At 40.5% G+C, this 20,226-nt stretch overlaps 1 protein-coding gene across 2 annotated transcripts; it reads right to left on the minus strand.

Annotated features, from left to right (window-relative positions):
* Positions 1-68: 68 nt before the first annotated feature.
* epn2 (epsin 2) lies at positions 69-18,577 on the minus strand. Of its 2 annotated transcripts, none has more exons than XM_060897009.1 (9): positions 18,309-18,577; positions 12,144-13,021; positions 7,089-7,201; positions 5,239-5,334; positions 4,784-4,925; positions 3,782-3,949; positions 3,607-3,693; positions 3,252-3,452; positions 69-3,046 (listed from the first exon to the last, which is right to left on the minus strand). In XM_060897009.1, exons 2-9 carry the CDS (start codon positions 12,736-12,738, stop codon positions 2,694-2,696), a joined length of 1,755 nt encoding a protein of 584 aa, XP_060752992.1. In that variant the 5' UTR covers positions 12,739-13,021; positions 18,309-18,577; the 3' UTR covers positions 69-2,693. The 2 variants fall into 2 exon arrangements, with proteins under 2 accessions (XP_060752992.1, XP_060752991.1); XM_060897008.1 differs by having other exon boundaries at positions 4,775-4,925.
* Positions 18,578-20,226: the final 1,649 nt, after the last annotated feature.

The following is a 20,226-nucleotide window of genomic DNA, read 5'->3' on the forward strand; positions in this document are numbered from 1 at the left end:
TCTGGACACACGACTCCTAAGGAGTGAAATATTTTCAGCAGAATCCATCACACAACTCAAATCCGATGTCAGTGATACAGTTTATTTATTTTTTTTATCAATGCAGCTACAGGTCCTTTATCACTTGCTGCGATTTAGATGGCATTTTAAAATTTCTTGTGACTTTCCTACAAAAGCATTACACAGAAATAAGATACAGAACAATATGTTACAATAGAACAAATGATAAATTATATTATACAGTTATAATGCCAACAGGTTGAGCACATTCATAAAAAGCAGCCTGCTCCCAGTAACATGAGACAGTTTGGTAAATATACAGACGTAACATGAGAAAGTAAAGGTGTTTATGCACGTTCATGAGGTTAGTCTGCCACAATAAATGCATAATGAAGTATGAAGTAACAGGAAAAACGAGACAGGATGAAGTGAGATCGATATTCTTTCAGTAAAAGCGATAGCACGACGATAGTTTGCATAACTAAACAGGATTCTTTTTTTTTTCCACAACCAATTGTGTAATTTAATCTGATGCTCGTCAGCAAGAAGTCTAATATCACAGGATAAGCACCCGCACCAACTGTGAGAACAACGTGTAGGTTTTAAATCCGTCTTCCCCTGATTGCCTGAGGATGGATGTGGAGTTTGTGAGAAAGAACACACCTGCGATCCAGGGCAGTACTACCACAGGATCTCTGGAAGAAGTCGCGAATGAAGAGGACAGTTAAAAACGGCACATTTCTACATCTGTGAGACGATGACTCGAATCCAGAACACTGACACATGGGCAAAAAGTAATTAAAATAAAAAACAATTTACAAGGGTGTGTTTGTGTTATAAAACTACACCGTCCTTTCTGTAATACAGCAAAAGCGCTACGACTTTGGTAACTACATCTGGGTAGATAAAAAAATTGTAATCTTGCACTAATGATATTGGGAAGGAACAAAAAAAAAAAAAATATTCATTCTGGAAAGATCTGTAAATCCTTAGACTTACAAATTCATTAACAAGTTCAACCGGAGCATGCAGGAACATGTAGTGGATGTTTGACCTTGGGAGAAATAATATTCATATAAAAGCAGGAATCGAACTTGCGTTAAAAATCCTGTTCGAGAATAAACGTTTATTAAAATTAAATTCTGATATGAACAAAAGGATTCTCGTCTTTTTAAAGAATATCCTATTGCTACATAGTAATGCTTTAATGGTAATCAACTGATGCATTTTAACACCACAGCTTAAAAAAAAATAAAATAAAATAAAAGCAAAGAGTAAAGGAAAAAAATTATGCATACATGTGTGCGTACAAATACACACACACACACACACACACACACACACACACACACACACACTGGCCTACTGAAGAAATCCCCCACCAACCAAAGATACCATACGTAATGTGTTTACGGTGGTTTTCCATACACGCCGTGGACTTGCTGTAATGGAAAGCGCTGATAAATATTTAACTATTTAAAACACGCTATATAAAAATTCTGCACTGGGTAAAAGTGATTAGTTATACCGTGAACGGTAGACGTAGTCGGACGTGAAGAAAACACGAACTAAATAAACTTCCCAATTCCCTTTGTTCTGCTGAACATTAAATAAACATTACCACCGTTACACGCCAAGCAACAAGATCACTGGACGCTAGTTTAAACCTTTCGGCGTGGTTGAAAAGCTAGCTGACGGAATACTAATCTTTAGTATCGGTTTGCTCGTTGATTAGCTCTGTCACAAAGACGGGGTGAGAAGCTGTGTGAAGATACATAACCGTAAATGAACTGAAACAGCTTGTATTAGCAGTTAATAAGCTCTAAAAACTCAAGGGTGTCACTAAGAGAGGTGGATATATTCAGAAAAGTCAAGCAATGGTATGATATGGTAGCCGATTCCACATCACGCATTAAAAATCCCCTCCATTTCGGTATGACAGTCATCTTTCAACTCATCAGGTTTGAAACCACTCAAACAGGTCGATGGTGTGGATAAAATTCTGCACGTCCTAAGCATTTTCCCCCCACAAAAAAAAAAAGACGGTTGATCAGTGTTGAGCTAAGGACTAACGGTGAGACAACAGTCAAAACAAGAACAAAAACAAAGTGTGTGCAAAATCCCTGCTCAGAACATCAAAATTATTACCATGTAAACTGATAGTGTCGTCTAAAATGTGTCTACTCATAACCTACTGTAAAATACACATAGTGTATATGCACCGGGTAGAACATTTGTGGCTGTTTTGATTAAAACGGGTTAGCTTTTTGCAATTATACAGCTTCAAAATACTAAAAATTAGAAAATTAAACAAGAGAAATCAGAGCTTAAGCCTCCGTTTAAGAAAATGAGCAATTAAAAGTAGTTTTTAAAAATCAGAACGCCTTTGAACACAAGGCTGTATTTCAGAAAGCGACCGTAGGCTAAGAGTGGTGAGAAAGTCACACCTAGAGACACAGTAATCAATCGCTGGCAGTCCATTCGAGTAAATTTAGAAAAATAAAATACCAATCACTCTATGGTACCTACCGCCGAAGACGGCATCTCCTGCCAATGTAAAAACTGTAAACACCACTGCTACTCCAGAAAGTCTCAAAATAGCACATTGGTTTGGGGAACACAACAGTATGCTGTCCATACTATAGGAAAGGAGCTGGGAGACTGAGACAGGCAATGAGAGCCTATATTGTTCCTCACAACAGGAAAGGATTAGTGGGGCCAGTAACCTGGGTTGCGGTGGCTGCAGGCGGCAGAATATCGCTCATGAGTGGCTGCGGCCCTGACATGGAGGCTGACATTCCCATGCTTGGCATCATTTGGCCCATGGGAGCAATAGGTGTCATGCCACCAATAGGACCCATGCCCACAACACCAGCAGGGGGCAGAGAGGACAAGGGCATGGGTTCGTTGCTTCTCTGTGCCAGGTTGCCATATCCCTGGCCTGAGAGGCCCATCATGGGGCTTACTCTCATTTGGTTGAGAGTGGGTGGTTGTGGTTGGTTCACCTGGAAGGGGTTGACCTGAGCTGGGGGGGCAGGGGTGGCTCCTAAGAGAAGGCATTAGCGAGAGGGAGGGAGAGAGAGAGAGAGAGAGAGAGAGAGAGAGAGAGAGAGAGTGTGAGAGAGTGAGAGAGTGAGAGAGTGAGAGTGAGAGAGAGAGAGAGAGAGAGAGAGTGTCAATGCATCCTAAGTCTTCAGTAGCATAAACAGTCAAATCTTTTGGTAAGTGCAGTAGGTCTGAATAAAACATACCTCCAGCAAGAAAAGGATTCGAAACAGGAGCTGGTTGAGCAGGCTTGGTGACCAGAGAGTCCAAGTTTACCAGGGCTGCATTAGGACCCAGGAATGACTCAGGGGTTTTTCTGGTTGTGGCACTTGGCTGCAGGTCAAACAAGTCAGGGCTGGCAGACATGCTGGTCTGTGCTGACAATGCTGAATTTCCTTTACCACCACCTGTAAATGCATCCATTCATCTTAAGTCAGAACAAGGTCATTGAAAAGAACTCCACCATCTAAAAACTGCATAGAAGGAAGTCTAGATTACAAGGCTCAAAAGACAGGAGTGACAATAGAAAATGTTTCCAGAATAAAGTGATGAGACAAATACCTGACATCATTGAAGAGCGAAGACTGTCAAAATCCTCTAGGTCATCCCTAGAGGTACCATTTGATGTTGAGAAAAGATCAAAGGAGCCTGTTTGGAAATAAAGGACATCATATTATTTGAGGCAAGAGAAAGAACCTTCGGTTGGGGTTATGTGTGAAAGTGTGAGTGTGTGTACCTGGGCCAGGGGCTTTGGGACGAGTGGCAGGCCCTGAGCCCCACGGATCAGCCACTGCTGGAGCAGAACTTGACCCCCAGGGGTCACTATTCTTCACAGGAGAGACAGACACTGCAGAAGCTGGCAGACCCCAGGGATCCACAGGAGCTGCTGGCTTAGTGGCACTACCTGTACACACAGATACAGTCTCAGGTACACAATTCATGTCATGCAGCCTCTTACAGGATGGGACAAAAGGACAGGAACACCGCATTGGTGGAACAATGGCACTGCAGCACAACTACATCCAAAGACAATGACATCCAGGGACAGGAGAGCTTTGGGGTGTGCTGCTAACATGCAAGCAAGTTTAGCAGCCTTGAGCAAAATAAACACTTAGCTGTTGAAACGTTAGCAAAATCAGTTTTAACAAGCTGGATGTACTAAAGCTTTTGGATGCATTTTGTTTAGTGTTTCAGAAAACTGAATTACAGCTAATGACCCAGTAAATGTTCGTGCACTTACGGTGTTTGTCTATATGGTTCATAATATCCACTATTATGTCTCTTCTGGTGGAATTACAAAAATGATACAAAGATATATGCAGAATGTATAATCATGCAATTCACTATGACTCGTTTTCCTTCATTATTTTCCAGACACAAACGTTTGTTCGATCTGGATCGAAATGGATCTGTTGACGAGCACACTGGGTGCTCCACCTGCAAATCTGCATACTGGGCCCCTTTGTTTAGAGCAAACAGGAATGTGCTACTACAAGCCTGGCTGCATTTCTCAGACACCACATCAGTTACAGTGAGAGAAACAGTGTGTGTGGGACAAACAGTGAAGGCAAAAGATATAGTGAGATAGGGAGAGAAACTAATAGCGGAGAGCTCAAAGAACCTGGAGAGAGACCATCTGGTCTACATGATTTTAAAAATAAATAAATAAATAAATAACTAAATAATAAAAAAAACTTGTGTGGGTGTGTGTGCACTCATTTATACACACCAGGTTTACCATAGCTTTGCCAGGGGTCAGAGGACGGGGCTGATGCTGCTGCTGCCGCTGCTGCTGCTGCTGCTGCTCCTCCTCCTGTCCCCCAAGGGTCAACTGGACCTCCAGAGACTGCATCCATCAGATCCATCAAGGACGACTGAGGCTGACGCACACATATGCAGAGTTAGACCTTACATCTGTGTTCTGCTACTATAAAGCAGCTTAAACGTTTATACTTCTAGTCTTTCTGTATCGATACTCACAGGACATTGAGCAAGTCCGCAAAAAAGAAACACAGGAGGACAGAAAAGCATTAATTGAAATAATCAGCGGAAAGCGTTCATAGTTGCACTAAACCTACTGTCAGAAAGAGTACTGGAGACAACATGATATCAGGAAATGATGGGCGGAAATGCATTAAGGGTGACTGTCTGATGAGTCATCAACCTCTCAGTGAATCCAGGAACTGCACCTACCTCTTTTTTCTTTTTGGGCACTTTCGCAGTGTCTTTACGGCTCTCCTCCAGAGCCATCTGGAGCCGCAAGTCATCCCCACGGCGCATCCTCTCCTCCTAAACATCACATGGCATTATGCATTGCGTTATATACAGTACATGTCCAAAGCACTTTGGAAATTTGTTCTGTTTTGTAATGCACCAAAACATGACATAAGCACTCCTGAATAATACATGACTCATTTTCATTTGTACTTGAGGCTGACAGTCAGATGATGGGGCACACCCAGCCAACCACCCCAACCCCCAACTGAACTACAGTATGAGGAAGCACATGAAGGCCTGAGGGGTAACAGAAGATAGGCAAAAAAAAAAAAAAAGTTTTTGGTTAAAAAAAATATATATAACACATTTTGGAGGTGAAAATCGTGACCCATGCAGCTAGCAGTTCTATTCCTAGATGAACATGGGGGAAATGCATGAGAGGAGCCAGTTTATCCACGTGACAGCTTGAATCACTTAGTATGAGGAAGTCTTAAATGGTTAAAAAACACAAGGGCATTCATAATTCATGAGTAAATTGTTTGAGATGAGAAGCATTGAAAGGAGATGGGTAGGACGTGCTAAAGCAGAGTTTGCAGGGAAAAGGGCCAGGAGTGTGTACTGCCAGGCAAAGGCTGAGGTTCGGAGTAAAACATTGTCCCGACAGAAGGAACCTCCTGCAGCACACATCCTGCTCCGAGGAGCCCCTCCTCAGCTTGAGCCACCAGCGGGGCCTGTCTCATATTTTCATGTGGAAATTCATCCCAGATGTCCAAGCGCAGACACACTTCCTGTACAATGCCCTTAGAGCGCTAACTACGGACAAACCTCGCAGTGCTTCCAGGGTGAATGGAAACACTACACTTCCCATCCAATCTATTGGACCCACTTTATCACTTTCATAACTTGGGATTTGGAACAGCGATTATGCTTGCGGTTGTTCTGCTTCCACTCTAATTTGTACTCTATCTGAACAATATCTCTGGGCTGGCTCGAGTCCACGGCTGGAAAAACGTCAGCTCGGCATTTCTGTATAATCTGTAATCAGTGCAGAGTGAAAGCTTGCACGAGGAGGAGGTCGGATCACGTCGCTCTCTAGCTCATTCAAAACAGTACCATAAGCATTTAAGGCAGTCTAACAAACTTAAATGTATACCGCAGTGAAGCAACTTGACTATTGCTCTTTGGTGTAAAACTACAAGTACCAGATGTTGTGTCTGTTTTATGCCACAGAGTTGCTGAATTCTGTTTAGGAAGCATTTGGAGGATTCTTGAGTGTCAGTGCTTTGTAGCAGCCTGGAAGCAGCTCCAATACATCAGAATGCAATCAGATTTACGAGTGATAAATAAATAAATAAAAAATACTATAACACTGTTATAGTATGCTGTGTGGTCTCTACGGGTTTTAACTACCACTTGCCACCCTTTTCTTGGTTCAATTTTTATTTCTCTGTATCAAATCTAATTCCAGAGTGATTACGTTCCCTTGGCCTCAGTGTAACGTGTGCTTCTGACTTGTGCACGTCGCTCTATAATCCAGTGACAAGCTGTTAAATGTCAAACAGACTTAAATACATATTTACACCAGACTGAGAACACAAGCCTACAACATACTACTATTATTAAGACATTCCTGTTCTGGAATTATGTGAAATGAAATTTGGACTTATTACCGACCTGGAGACACCCAGCAGTAAACCTTTTGTTTATAAAGAGCACTCGAGTGACGAGTGTTATTAGACGGAATGGAAATCAAAATAATGAGAAATATCTGAGGATTGCAGCAGTGTAGGTATAGTGAGGTAAGTGATGGTGACTATATGCCTCACCTGTTCTGCTGCCTCTCTGCTCATGGCCAGTGCAAGCTGCAGCTGTAACTCCTCCTCTCCGCTCGTCTGCGGTCGAGCCTGCTCTAGCTCCGATGACGCATTGGGGGATGTGGCTGAAAGAAAGGAAAGAAAAGACATACAATAGATTTCAAAATTCTACACACCCGTGTGAAAACGGCACCACAAATGAAGCCAACATAAATCGTATCAGAACTTTTTTCCAACCTCGATGTGAATTTTCAACGTATAAAAATTGTGTTAAGAAAAAAATGGTGTGGGTTTTTTTTTTGTTTTTTTTTACAGTAGCCTGGTTGTGTACATGTGCAAACCCCTTTATGTTTGAATTAAACAATTACATTCGATCGAATGTTCGAAAATAATGATCATACAGCTCGCATCGATAAGAAGATTCTGATTAAAGCCAAATAGTTTTCACCCAAATGACGGCCCACAAATAGATTATTTGTGTATAGTATGCGTGAGATCTCGCTTATTTTAAGTTATATATGAGGAGTAGTGTATAAAATAAAATTATTTAGCAGCTTCACAGTGACGTCACTAAGAACAGGGTAGATAAAGGAAGGCTAGATGAAAGCCTCTTCTCGCAAAAAGCATCAAGATCAAATAAATCAACCTAAAACATGTATAATACATGTATAAGACAAAATGTATAATAATTCCACCATTTTAAAAAGGTATGTTTGGTGCAAAGAAATAAACCAGATCACCAAAACATCACCATAGTCAACATGGTTGTGGCTGCGTCACGCTTTTTTTTCCAGACGTGGGTTTTTTTTTCCAAGGTAAACGGAATCATGAATAGCTACAAACACCATAAATAAATTCCATGTTGAATTTAAAAACAGAATATTCAGGTGTCAGCTGAAGATAAAAAGGAATTTTCAGCACATCAATGACCTAAAGCATACAGCCAAATCAAAAAAGAAATCCCTTCAAAGATCAGTGTTTTTGAATGACCAAGCCAGAGCTCAGAGTTGAATCCAACTCGATCTCTGGGGTGAAGCAAGCTGTGCACAGGAGATTGTCTAACTCTCCCAGTAGGAACAGAGATAAAGCATAAGGATGACATGCCTGGATAATTTAATCATCTAAACTAATCCATGGATGGAGTCTGTCGACTGAGGGCTGTGTGCTAGTCAGAGTAGAACTTCACTTATACCAAGCTTAGGTTTTTGGATAAACCAGCTTATATCAAATAAGAGAACTAGGTCTGGCCCAGGTGTGCTCACAGACCTGTGGTCTTATGCCAGTGATTTTGCCCCTAAGGTAATAGAAATGACTGGGATTATTAATAGCACTGTTTCAGGGCAATGCAGAACAGAGGTAAATATTTGTGGGTATGGCTCCAACCTTTTAAAGTGCTCTCATTATTCGAAGCTGTCTGACTGTAAAGTGGCAGTGATCGATAGGATGCAAGTCTCCAATCCATAAAGCCTCTGACCGACCATCAGTCCTCCCGATGCATTTACTCGCTAATAATCCCGATCGATCATCCGATCTGGATTTTTACTGCAGTTTTATTATTTCATCATTTTAGGCTGTTCAAATTCAATACATCGTCCTTTCTGTTTTCTCGGTTTCTGACAAACTCTTTGTGGGACGGAGAATTAAAATGAGAGAAGGTGAAATATCGGCCCCTCTGACTGTGCGGTTTAATTCTAACTGGCTGCATTTCCCATGAGAAGAGCTACACATGTCTAGGACCTGGGGAGGTCTTTCAATCACAAAAGTACAAGCCAGATGCAGTTTATGTGCAGTGCAGCACGTCAGTTCCTCACAGACCTTTAAAAGGAAGGTGAAATGGAACCAGCGTTTAAAATCAAGTATGTAATAAATGAGGTCTGTTGAGTTTAGCTGCAAGTTAGTTTACTGATTTCATCGACATATTTTTGGATGGATGGATGGCTGGATGGATAAGATGGATGGATTGATGGCTGGATGGATGGATAAGATGGATGGATTGATGGCTGGATGGATGGATAAGATGGATGGATTGATGGCTGGATGGATGGATATAGAGTAGGCTGGCTATAAGCGAGTATTGTCTTTTGATATTTTATCCTAAGTTTTCAGGAACCAGAAAATTGGCCTGGATGAGCTATTGGTTCAGAAAGATGAAAAGATCACAAATTGTTTTTGCAACTTTCATACATTTTGTTCTGAAAAATATTGATCAAAATATTTTAAACAGCAATTCAGTCTATATGTCTTCATTCTTAAAAATTGTGATACAAATTTCTATTGTCAAAGCAGGACTGTGGTGCGAGGAGACTGGAGATATTTTCTCATTTTTATGGTTGCAGGAAGGTGGGTATGGATGAGAACGGTGTTAAGTGGACATGGGGTAGAGGTGACGTTAATGAAGAAGCGTGGGTGTGGATCGTTGCGACATCACATATTACATCATAATATGCCTTCCTGTGCCGGTCTTAATGTGGACGGATGTAAATATGACTCGCAGCACACGCAGTCAGCTGAGCAGCCTGGCACCTCCATAAGCAGAAGAGGATCAATAAAGATCTCCTTCTATGGCTGAACTCACATGAGGGCTCATTATACTGCTTCGCTGACTGAAATGTACCTCGGAAACCCTGAGCTTTCAGTCTTGTTCATCATCATAGGAGGATGTTATCGGACCCACCACTGGTTTCTGTACACTAATTAATCACAGTGGAGGCAAGCAGGCTGTTCGGACGCCTCGGGTTTCTCGGAATAAAGTGAGCCTTAGTATAAAAGCTAGCACATTGTGATGGTGGGAGTGTGGAACCCACCAACACACCAAAGTGCTCTGCCAACGCACACGTTCTCATTTAGTAAAAATGGTGCTTTCCGGTGTTGGAGGGGGAGGAGAAAGAGGTGGAGCTGCTCCTGGGCCATGATCGTGAGCTCTGATATGAATCAGTACAATTAACATGATTCATATTAAAATGAGCTCTGCACTTACACTAAACTAAACGGAATGAGGCACAGAGAGAAAACCACATGTTTTGATGTATATTTTTTTAGGTCTTGCCTGGAAGTCAATGACGTGACAAATGGAAATTGTTCTAGACATTTCCATCAGTGGTTCCACCAGCCGAACATACACACCACAGCCTGAGCTCTAAAATCTAATTAATGCATTAGAAACCTGTGTGCTGATTTAAACGTAAGCAACTACAGTGAAACGAAGTGAGATAGAAACCAAGCCAATAAAAACAACAGCTAAATCTAACCTCCTGGCTATCTAATGTATAACCGTGAGTTTGGTTACATCAACTGCTCATCTCACAACACAGGAAATGTTGGACCACATTGCATGCCAGATGACATGCAATGGTCAAAATCAGTAAACTAGAAGCGCACCAACTCTCCAGACTGCAATCAAACTAGATCTTATCTTCGATAGTTCATCTAATCTACTATTACAACATTAAATTATTTTAAGCGTGTCTCTTGTTGAACGTTATTTCACAGCCGTTAGTTGAAACCTTAAATTATCTCCAGCTGCCTGTTTTTCCCATATTTGTGCATCAAAACCTCCTCATCGAAAGCAACCTGTTGAAGTGTGGTTTACACTTAACAGAAAGCCTATTCACAAATTCTGGAAGGACAATTCCCGGAAATTTCCGCTGGAATGCAAACCATTCCGCTGTTAACAGTCCTGCTTTTCTTGTAGACGTTTATCCCCCCTCCCCCGTCTTTACTTTAATGACTCAGCTGCTTGTTCTTCTGTTTAATATTCCACGATTGAGAAAACCACATCAGTCGAAATGATAAACGCACACAAAAAAAAAAAAGAAAGAAAGAAAACACCCAACAACAATAAGAACCAAGCAATATAGAGAGTGTTGGTATTTACAAGTCGACGCTCAGTCTTCATGCTCCAACACCTCAGACCTGATACACACAGGTGTATCACCTAATCGGTATACTCTATGTCTGACAGCCGTATGTTAAGTTAAAACGATTTAGTCGTGTGTGTTTGCGGAAGAGGGAGGAGGGAGGGAGAGAGAGAGAGAGAGAGATAAATCCTCCTTCTTCCCCTCTGTACAGGATCACAGAGCAGTGCACTGGACCTTAGGGAATTTGGGAATGTTGGCTTCCTGTAACCAGCATGAGGCAAATGGAGAGTAAAATGCAAGGCATGCCACGGTTCAAAACACTCAGAGAACAGAAGCAAATCTACCGAAATGACATATAATGGCCAAAAGCAGAGGTGCTAGTTTTCAAATTGTGCATAGGAGCCTTCAGGGATCCTTGAAGCAGACAAGGACAGTAAATCATGAGCAAGGACGGTCCAGCTGCATGGCCTCTGTGATGAACTGCTTCCAAAAACAGCTAGAACGATAAATCTTACATCAGACGTTAAGTCGTTTCGCTTCAAATCAATATGGACTGAGAGGAACATGACAGCAGAGCTAGGATATTTCAGAATAACTTAATAAACTCTAAATGTTCCTAGTGCTGAAGCTTTATAAATCATGAACCATGTGACTGAAATATATTATAGCATAAACTTTGGTGATATAATCATCTCTAGACACTATTACACTGCTACGATACTCAGTGATGTGTCATTGCATGATAATTATGGAACTATTAAATTCCCCTTGAACTCAAAATGAAAGGTTGTGACTTTTTACTTTATATATATATATATATATATAAATATAAATAAAAGCTTTAAATATATCTCTAAGTTAATCTGCTCCAAAAAGAGAAAATTCACATTTAAGATACAAACATTTGAAAATTTACAGTCTCTCTCTATCACCAATAAGAATCAACCATTTTGATGACATCATTCTGCATCTTATCTACTGGCTAATGGAAAAGGGTGAAGAGCCACTTGATGTCCCACTCTGACTTCCTGTTTCAGTGGAAATTTGGTCAACTCACTATTTTAAGGAATTTTACAGGGACATTAAAAGTAATCACTTGTAACCCCCGACACTTCTCCCATTTAGGTGATCACCATAAAAACAAACAAATAATGCCATAATAAACAGCACACAGTAAAATTTATCAACTCTCTTCATCAAATAAACTTACATCCATGATACGACGCCGGTGAGCCCTCAGATCTGCCGTATTCCTCCGAGTAGCTGGTGGAGAGGTTTGGCTGACTGGAGCCACGACCAAAGCCTATCTGGTGGCCGCTGCCGACGCTGGTGGCTACCTGGGCCATGCGCTCTTTGGTCTTAAGGGCCTGTGAGCGCTCACCCTTCAGCCGATCGTCGTCCTTCAGCAGAACCACTAGTTGCTTCGACTTCTCCCTCACGTTGATGCCCTGGTCTTTGCCGTCACGGTCGACATACTGGAAGTCTTTAAGGGTCTGTATGGCAAAGATGTTCTCTTTGCACTGCAGGGCCACACGCTCCGAACCGGTTTTGATCAGGTAGTCCAGCAGCGTCAGTGCTTTGTACACGTGCCGCCAGTTCTTGCCGTGATCGTTCAGCCTCTTCCAGATCATGCTCATAATCTCAGAAAAGGCCACCACGTTGTACGTGAGGTCAGAGATCTCGGACATGAGCGAGCTGGATGGCCCCCATGGGTCGTTGGAGGTCGCCTCTCTGACCTTTTTCTCTGCCTCTGAATAGTTATTGACCACATTTTTCATCTGCCTCCGGATGGTTGAGCTCGGCATGGTGCGGTTTTATGTGTTAATATCCTTGTGATTCGGTCTGAAGAAAACCTTTTATTCTGGGGGGGAAGAAAAAAAAAAAAAAAAAAAAAAAAAAAAAAAAAAAAAAAACACCACACACAACCAGAAAATTTCTTCTCTTCTGCAAGTTCTCAGAGTCGGGGTCAGATTTCTGAAAGGTTTTAACTAGTCCAAATTCACGTCAACAATTCTCTGTGTTAGTCGGTGCCTGTTAAAATCATTTCCACACAGAGCAGGGAGTGAGCATGTCGAATTCCTCCATTACCTGGAACACAAAACCGAGAAGGTAAGTACAGTCTAAACAAACCTCGGTTATAAACCTACAGTACAAAACAAATTAACCTCCACAGCTGAACTGAGCAGAAACGTATTAGGATTAATCTAACGTCTAATCTAAGGTCAAAAAATCTTTTAGTCATGCCCTTTGTTTTAAGAAAGCGCATATGGCTGAGTCTAGCAAGCACATTTCCTGACAATGCCAGAATTTCCTCACTTTTAAAAATTACCCTATGTCGGATAAAGAGAAATAGGTCACAGCTGTGCACTTTCGAAACAGAACGTGTAGTAGGCTCTTATCCAGGTGAAATATAAACCAAACACACACACACACACAGGTCATGCTACTGAGACTAAAAGGCAGAGTGGATTAATGCGGTTCATGTTACACATCTTACTGTAATACTACACTTTTAGCATGTGAGGAAATGTCTCATTTCCCAAAACTAATTGCATCACACCGTTCTTTCCATTTCAGAAAGAAATAAACAGCCAGCAGGACTGTCCACTAAAGCTTTCTTGAAATACAGATATTATATTTCTAAAGTACAGCAACATAATGTAATTTATGTTTGTGTGTGTTTCTCAATGCACATGCTTTAAACTATTTAAAACTCATTTTCCTGATCGATCTGCTAACTAACGCTTACAATAACACTTTGTTCACTCGTTGCTACTGACAACAGTGAGTTCATCTAAGAACCTCGAGCTGAACTCGGCGCCTTGTAAATTCACAAAAAATCAGTAAAAATGTGACTTGTGCCAAGCATCCATACAGCTCAAGCCTGGCATCGATTCCCTCCACCCACCTCCCTCCTGACATCCCTGAGTCTGCATATACATGAATAAAGACAGGCCCTAATGAAACATCTGCTGCTTTAATCACTGATTCAGTCAAAGCACACAGGATGAAGAGAGGGGTGACTGATGCAGAAGCCCTCGCTCTGACCGGGGGCTCAGGAAGCGAGCACACAGGCACAGTTTGTGTGAGGGTGTAGGACGCACAGTGGCTTCTTCCATACTAAAGAACGGCTCAGGTCTTAGCCTTGCCAATAACTAGGCAGCTCAGTAGCTTGTGCTGAAATGAAGCCAAGCACCAGGCAGAACAAATTCAGGGAGTAAAAGGAACGAAGAAGCTTCCTCGACTCTCCTGCAACGCCGAATAGCCTCAGAGATGACAAAACCTTTTCTTGGAGGAAAATGAGATCAATAAGACATGACAGCTAGACATAATTTGATCATCTATCTTAAACTAAATGAATGGAAAGACGTAAGTGCTGAGTCATAATGGTTACCTTTAATGGCTGCTGGTAAATCTCTGATTTCATAGAAGCAAAGTAGATCTGGTAATCTAGGCTTGTAAAACAAATTCTTTAATTCAAAGACAACTTGTCGTACAGGTAAAGTACCACTTCATACTCAAAGACAGAAGGATAGTTAAGGCTAATTTCAGGATTACAGACAAGCAGTTGAAGTCCACAGAGCTGCTGTAGTGTATAACGGTGACAATCACAAGAACAGCTCAAGATTATGAGTAAAGCAAAAACGACTCCGTATTAATTTCACATACTTGCAGAAATGAAATGAATCAAGGATGTTCCACAATGATTAACACAAAATGGTTAACTGTATCCTCAAAATGTGTTTGATAGATATTACAGAAGCCTGATTTACACAAATAAAAACAGAGTTGTTGCATAAGCAGATAAATTTTACGAGGCAAAAAAATACAAATAAAATAAAAATGTAAATAATGGAGGACAAAGTTTAACCTTGAAGCGTCTGGGCTTCACCATTTCCCATACTGAGAAGCATATCGCAATCTCGATGTGTAGCAGCACAACTGCGACCTGCTATTTTTATCCACATCGCACAGTCCTAGATCCCACCTAGCTGTTACTGATTAAACACTTTAGCTACAATAAGCTTATTATGTAGCCCAGGGCAAGGAGTGAAAGTAATGTACATGAAATTAAATTCTGACAGGGACTCACCTAACCTAAGATCGGTTTCCGATTGCAGGGCATGGGTCAGTCAAACACTGCCTGTCGATATTACACAGGAGTTTAAGAGATAAAATTCAGCATGTTCCATCTGGGGAAGGAGTGAGTGCAGAAAAAGGGGAATCGAGCTGTCATTCAGAGAACCCAGAACTAAAACGACACCTGTTTCTATCTAGCTCACAGATCGCAAAGCTGTTAAAGGTTTCACTTGAAACTGACTATTTTGGGTTGGAAATCCTGACAGAATGGAAAGCAAAAACAAGCAAACACTGCAGAAAATGTCATTCTAAATTATAATTCTGAGTCTGAAGCTGAACCGAGATCATCAATCACTCTGCGTTAAACATATCAAAGTAACTAAGGCTACTTCTTGTCCACGCTGTAATGTCAGACAAGAGAAAATGCAGCTCTATACAAATACACAACAGAGCCCAAACCAGTCAGAGTGAGTGCTAATAACATATCTGAATGTTAAAATGGTCATACATGAGAAAATACAGCACAGGAGTTAAGGACAAAGAGCCATGACGCAATCCAGCCTTGATGAACAAAAAAATGTCTACAACAAGTGCCAACACGTCTTCGTGGCTGCGTTACAAAAAAGCAGCGGAAGGATACGAGAACAAAATGAGGATTTTGTCTGAAAAACATCTGAACGGCAATTTAGCAGTGGCAAACGTTAATGGCAATCTCAGTGCATGAGGCATTTGCCTAAACAGTGATATTAGTAGTGGGTGTGCCTGCAAATCCAGAATGCAGTCTAAACCACAACAATGCAGCCTAAGAAAGAGAAAACACATAAGCGTCAAGGAGAGACAGCTGGGTGTGTGCGTGTGTGTTTCAGTGCACGTTGCCGTTCTTTCTAACTCAGTCGGTTATATCACTTTAGTGTAAACTTAACTGCACCTAAGGCAGATGTTTTAACAGCTGGTTGCCATTTGTGAGCAGAACCTCTTTATGGTGCATCTTATTGTCCGATGCCGCTTACTTATTCAGAGCAGGACTATAATTGTCCAACATACATAACAGGTTCGGAAACTGCATGGTTTGTCTGCTTACTCCCCTATGTTATGTAAAATGATGATACCGTGAGAAACAAACACGTCTAACAGGAACTTATCACAACATTTAGATTGTTACAGTGTCACCATTAGCCATGGTTGTTTGTTCAGATGTTCACCTTCAAGCTGATGTTCAAAACAGGAATTAAAATGTGTTGCTATTTATGAACTTTTTTTTTTCTTTTTCTTAATACCTAATACAGCTCTAGGTGCCACCTTCAGGATGCCAAAATCTTACTATTGCAGGGGGTGTACAGAAAAAACCTACAATATCAATCAGAATCAGATTTATTGACCAAGTGTGTTGACACACACAAGGAATTCAGACTAGATTAGTTTCTTAAACCGAGAGTTCCAATTATTTTTTCTTGCATCCGTACAACAATAAATTTACCGCATGAGAAGTGAGCTGCTAGCTAGTTTGTATTTTTTAGTAACTCAGGACTTTAGGAGCAGCTGAAGAGGCACAGAAATCGAGATCAAGAAAGAACACTGGCTTTTATATCGGTTTGGCACAAACCAAGGTTCCATCAACATTTTAAAAACCCAATTCATAATTCATAAGCGTACGAGAAGCAGTTTTGGTATTCGGGAAGTGTTTCATATCTGGCAAAAAGTCAACAATACGCAAGATACGTGATTAGACACGGCAAATATCAGCAGTAAAACATTGTTTTTGTTTTTTTTTTTTACATGAGCTGAGACCTGCATAGAAAATCTTGGGACGTGTGTCTGTTTAGTCTGTTCAGGATGGAGAAAAACACCAAAATATCCAATCTGTAAAGCGGTGAATAAAAGTCACAGAGAAGCTCCTGTAATAAAGGAAAACCCATCCTGATAGGGCTGGGCTGTTGTGAAAGGTTTACTGAAAAACGTTACTCAAATACAGATTTCAATGTAAGACCAAAAACACAAGGAACCCATTTGTAATACTTGTGACCTGTGCGCGTCTTTAAGTGGTGATTAAAACTGAAATACCGCGATATTTAAAACGCAGGTTATCATATCGCAACAGCCCTCATACACACAGGGAGATACACGGGTGTGTCCCAGAGCAAACAAGCCACCAAATAACAGCATTTCTCCTACAAAGTACAAGTCTGTGCTGTTTATTTAATCCAGCCTAAGCATAAAGGACCACCCGCGCTGTGACTTATTCACCTGTAAGAACTAAACATGACCATTCTGGACGTTTATATAGTTCCTTTAGGTTTATCTGTGTACTCAGATCACGCACAAACAATCTCTAAAATTACAGACAGTGATGAACTAGCTCAGTTCAACAAAACAGGCTGTTCTAATAAACACCCAACATTAAACTGAGATAAGCTTGTTGCTAATATTAGCCGACTAGCTTTAACATACAAGCCCGTAAGGCGAAAATAATAATAAGGAAAATTATCGAATAATGCTAGTTTGGATTTTCAAACGAGGTCGAATTTTCTAGAGAACAGTTCTATGTTGTAACTAAGCGATTAACACCATTATACAAAGGCAGCTTGCTAGCTAGGATATTAGCACGCTAATTAGTTAGCCGTTATCTAGCTAGCTAGCTTTCTAGCTAACCGAGCAACAATATTAACACTATGCTGTTATCTAACATGGGAAAAAAATAAACATTGCACAGAAACAGAACTAAAACTCACGACTTTCATTGTGTATGTTTAGATATGTTAAAATGATATTCAACTTTAACTTCCCTTAAGTACGGTAAACATGTAGCCAGTTAGCTAGAAGGGTAGCTAGCAAGAGATAATACAAGAAAAGTTCCCATCATGTTAGCTTGTTGCTAACGTTCGAATTAAACATTTTTTTTAATATTTTGTGATATGACGAGTTTATAACTTGGAGACCAGGCGTTAAATGTCAGAAGAACTATTAGTAATGAGGTCGTCAGTAAAAAACGGTAAATATATAATAACTGGCTATTGTAGTAGTTAGTTGGCTAAAATCGTTAGCCCTATAAAGCTAATCTTGGACAACTGGTTTGTCTTAAAGGTGTTTCTAACAACTAAATCGCCAAATAGTAAAGCTGCAAGCTACCTGATTTCACCCAACAACTTAGATACTTAGATACTTAGTTTGCTAACTTGTTAATTTGATCTCTAGTGCTGAAGGCTGAATGGTGCTTTGTGGAGATATCACCAAAACTGGGAGTCAAGATTACACACACACACAGAACCAGCTAGAAAAACACAAAACAACAACTTACCAAGTCATCCGGTGATGTTGGCTCAGTGTTCAGTATTCTCCCGGGAATAATAATAATACCCGGCATATATAGCAGTGGGGGTAAATAAATGTAGAAGGTAAAAGTGCTTGTTAAATGTGTACTGAAGTTTGTGAAAGTGTCTGTTAGTGTTTATGTGGAGAGCAGGCAGGGGGCTACACGTCGCCGTGTGGTTTAGCTTAGCTAGTAGTAAAGCTCTGTATATTAGCAATGTGTGAGTGAGTGAGTGAGTGAGAGAGAGAGAGTGAGTGAGTGAGAAGAGAGAGAGACACTCAGTCCATCCAATATGGCGGAGCCACTAATAGCTCGGCTTCCAGAGAATGCCAAGCAGTAAAGGGTGTGACCAAACCGACTGGGTTACTCAATATTCCACTTAAATCATATATTCTGTGTACGATTAGTTATTGAATATTCATAGTTTGTATCCGTTTATAGTTACAAAATTCGGTAAGTGAGGCAGCTGCTTAAGTTTATTAAGTATATAAGTAAACTTTAAATAAACTCATATGATGATGGCGCAGATTTTCCTTCATCAGGCTGCTGGAAAGTGCTGCCATCTAACGAGAGTAACTGTTCCACACAGTGCTGTTGTGTTGATACGGTAAACACCCACATTGGATTGTTTTACATCTGAAAATACTCCCATATCATATTCCACTTTACTCAGGCTACATCTTTTTATACAATCTATACAAAAATGCTTTTATATTAGTATAAAGTATTGTATACTTTTTTGTACGGACATTGGTGGCTCAACTGGGTTTTTTATTGGAAGATTAGGTTTCAATCCTTCGCCACTGTCGGGCCCTTGAGCAAGGCCCCTAACCCCCACTACTCCATGTGGTGCTGTATCATGGCTGACCCTGAGTGCTATGCGAAGAAAGAATTTCACTGTGCTGTTAATGTGTATGTGACGATAATAAAAGGCTTCTTCTATACTTCTTTCAGTTTCTTTTTCATAAGCACATAAAATTCTTTCATATTCATACTATTATTTCTTCCATTGACTTAAAATGCTCTAATACGCTTGCTAATACACCACATTCTCAGATCTCATATGCTACATGACCAAAGGTTTGTGGACACATGACCATCACATATACATGTGGTTCTTTCCCAGACTAATGCCACAAAGTTAAAAGTATATAGTTGTTTCATGTTTCATGTTGATTTGTCTTATATACAGATGTCAGTGAAAGTACAATGAAATGCTTGAAATGAAGCTCAGGCAAACTACAGCAAATATAAAAACAAAAATAAAAGCAAAAGTAATTAAAAAAATAATTAAGATATAAGAATGGTGGTAATTAAATACAAAATAGTGCATATGTCAGAATACCTTGCATGCTGTAGCATTACAATTTCCCTTCACTGGAACTAAGAAGTCTAAACCATGCATAAGAGGCCCAGCATGACAACGCTCTTGTGTACAAAGCAAGCTCCATGAATGCATGATTTGAGAAGAACGCCTTTGGGATGAACTGGAACACCAACTGCACCTCCTCACCCAACATCAGTGTCTGATATCACTAATGCTCTTGTAGCTAAATTAACTCAAATCCCGACAGCCATGCTCCAACATCTAGTGGAAAGCCTTCACAGTAGAATAAATCCAGTAAATAAGTAATTGAAGATTTCAGAGTCATGATCTTCAAGCCCTCTAGATGGAAACATGGCACATGGGAAGCACAGGAGAAAACAAAGTTACCATGATACAAATACATATTTGCCAGTGTCCTATTTTATGGTGTGATATGAGCAATTAGTGTTATTCTGAAGGGTAGACAGGGTGCCAGAAAAGAAATTGTCTATGCACTGATAGATTAATGCATGTGGAATCTTATCAAACGTATGACAACATTGATGGTATAAATGGTATTAGCAGATTGAGTTGTTTTTA

The sequence above is a fragment of the Tachysurus vachellii genome, chromosome 21, assembly GCF_030014155.1.
Source record: "Tachysurus vachellii isolate PV-2020 chromosome 21, HZAU_Pvac_v1, whole genome shotgun sequence".
Classification (NCBI taxonomy): Eukaryota; Metazoa; Chordata; class Actinopteri; order Siluriformes; family Bagridae; genus Tachysurus; species Tachysurus vachellii.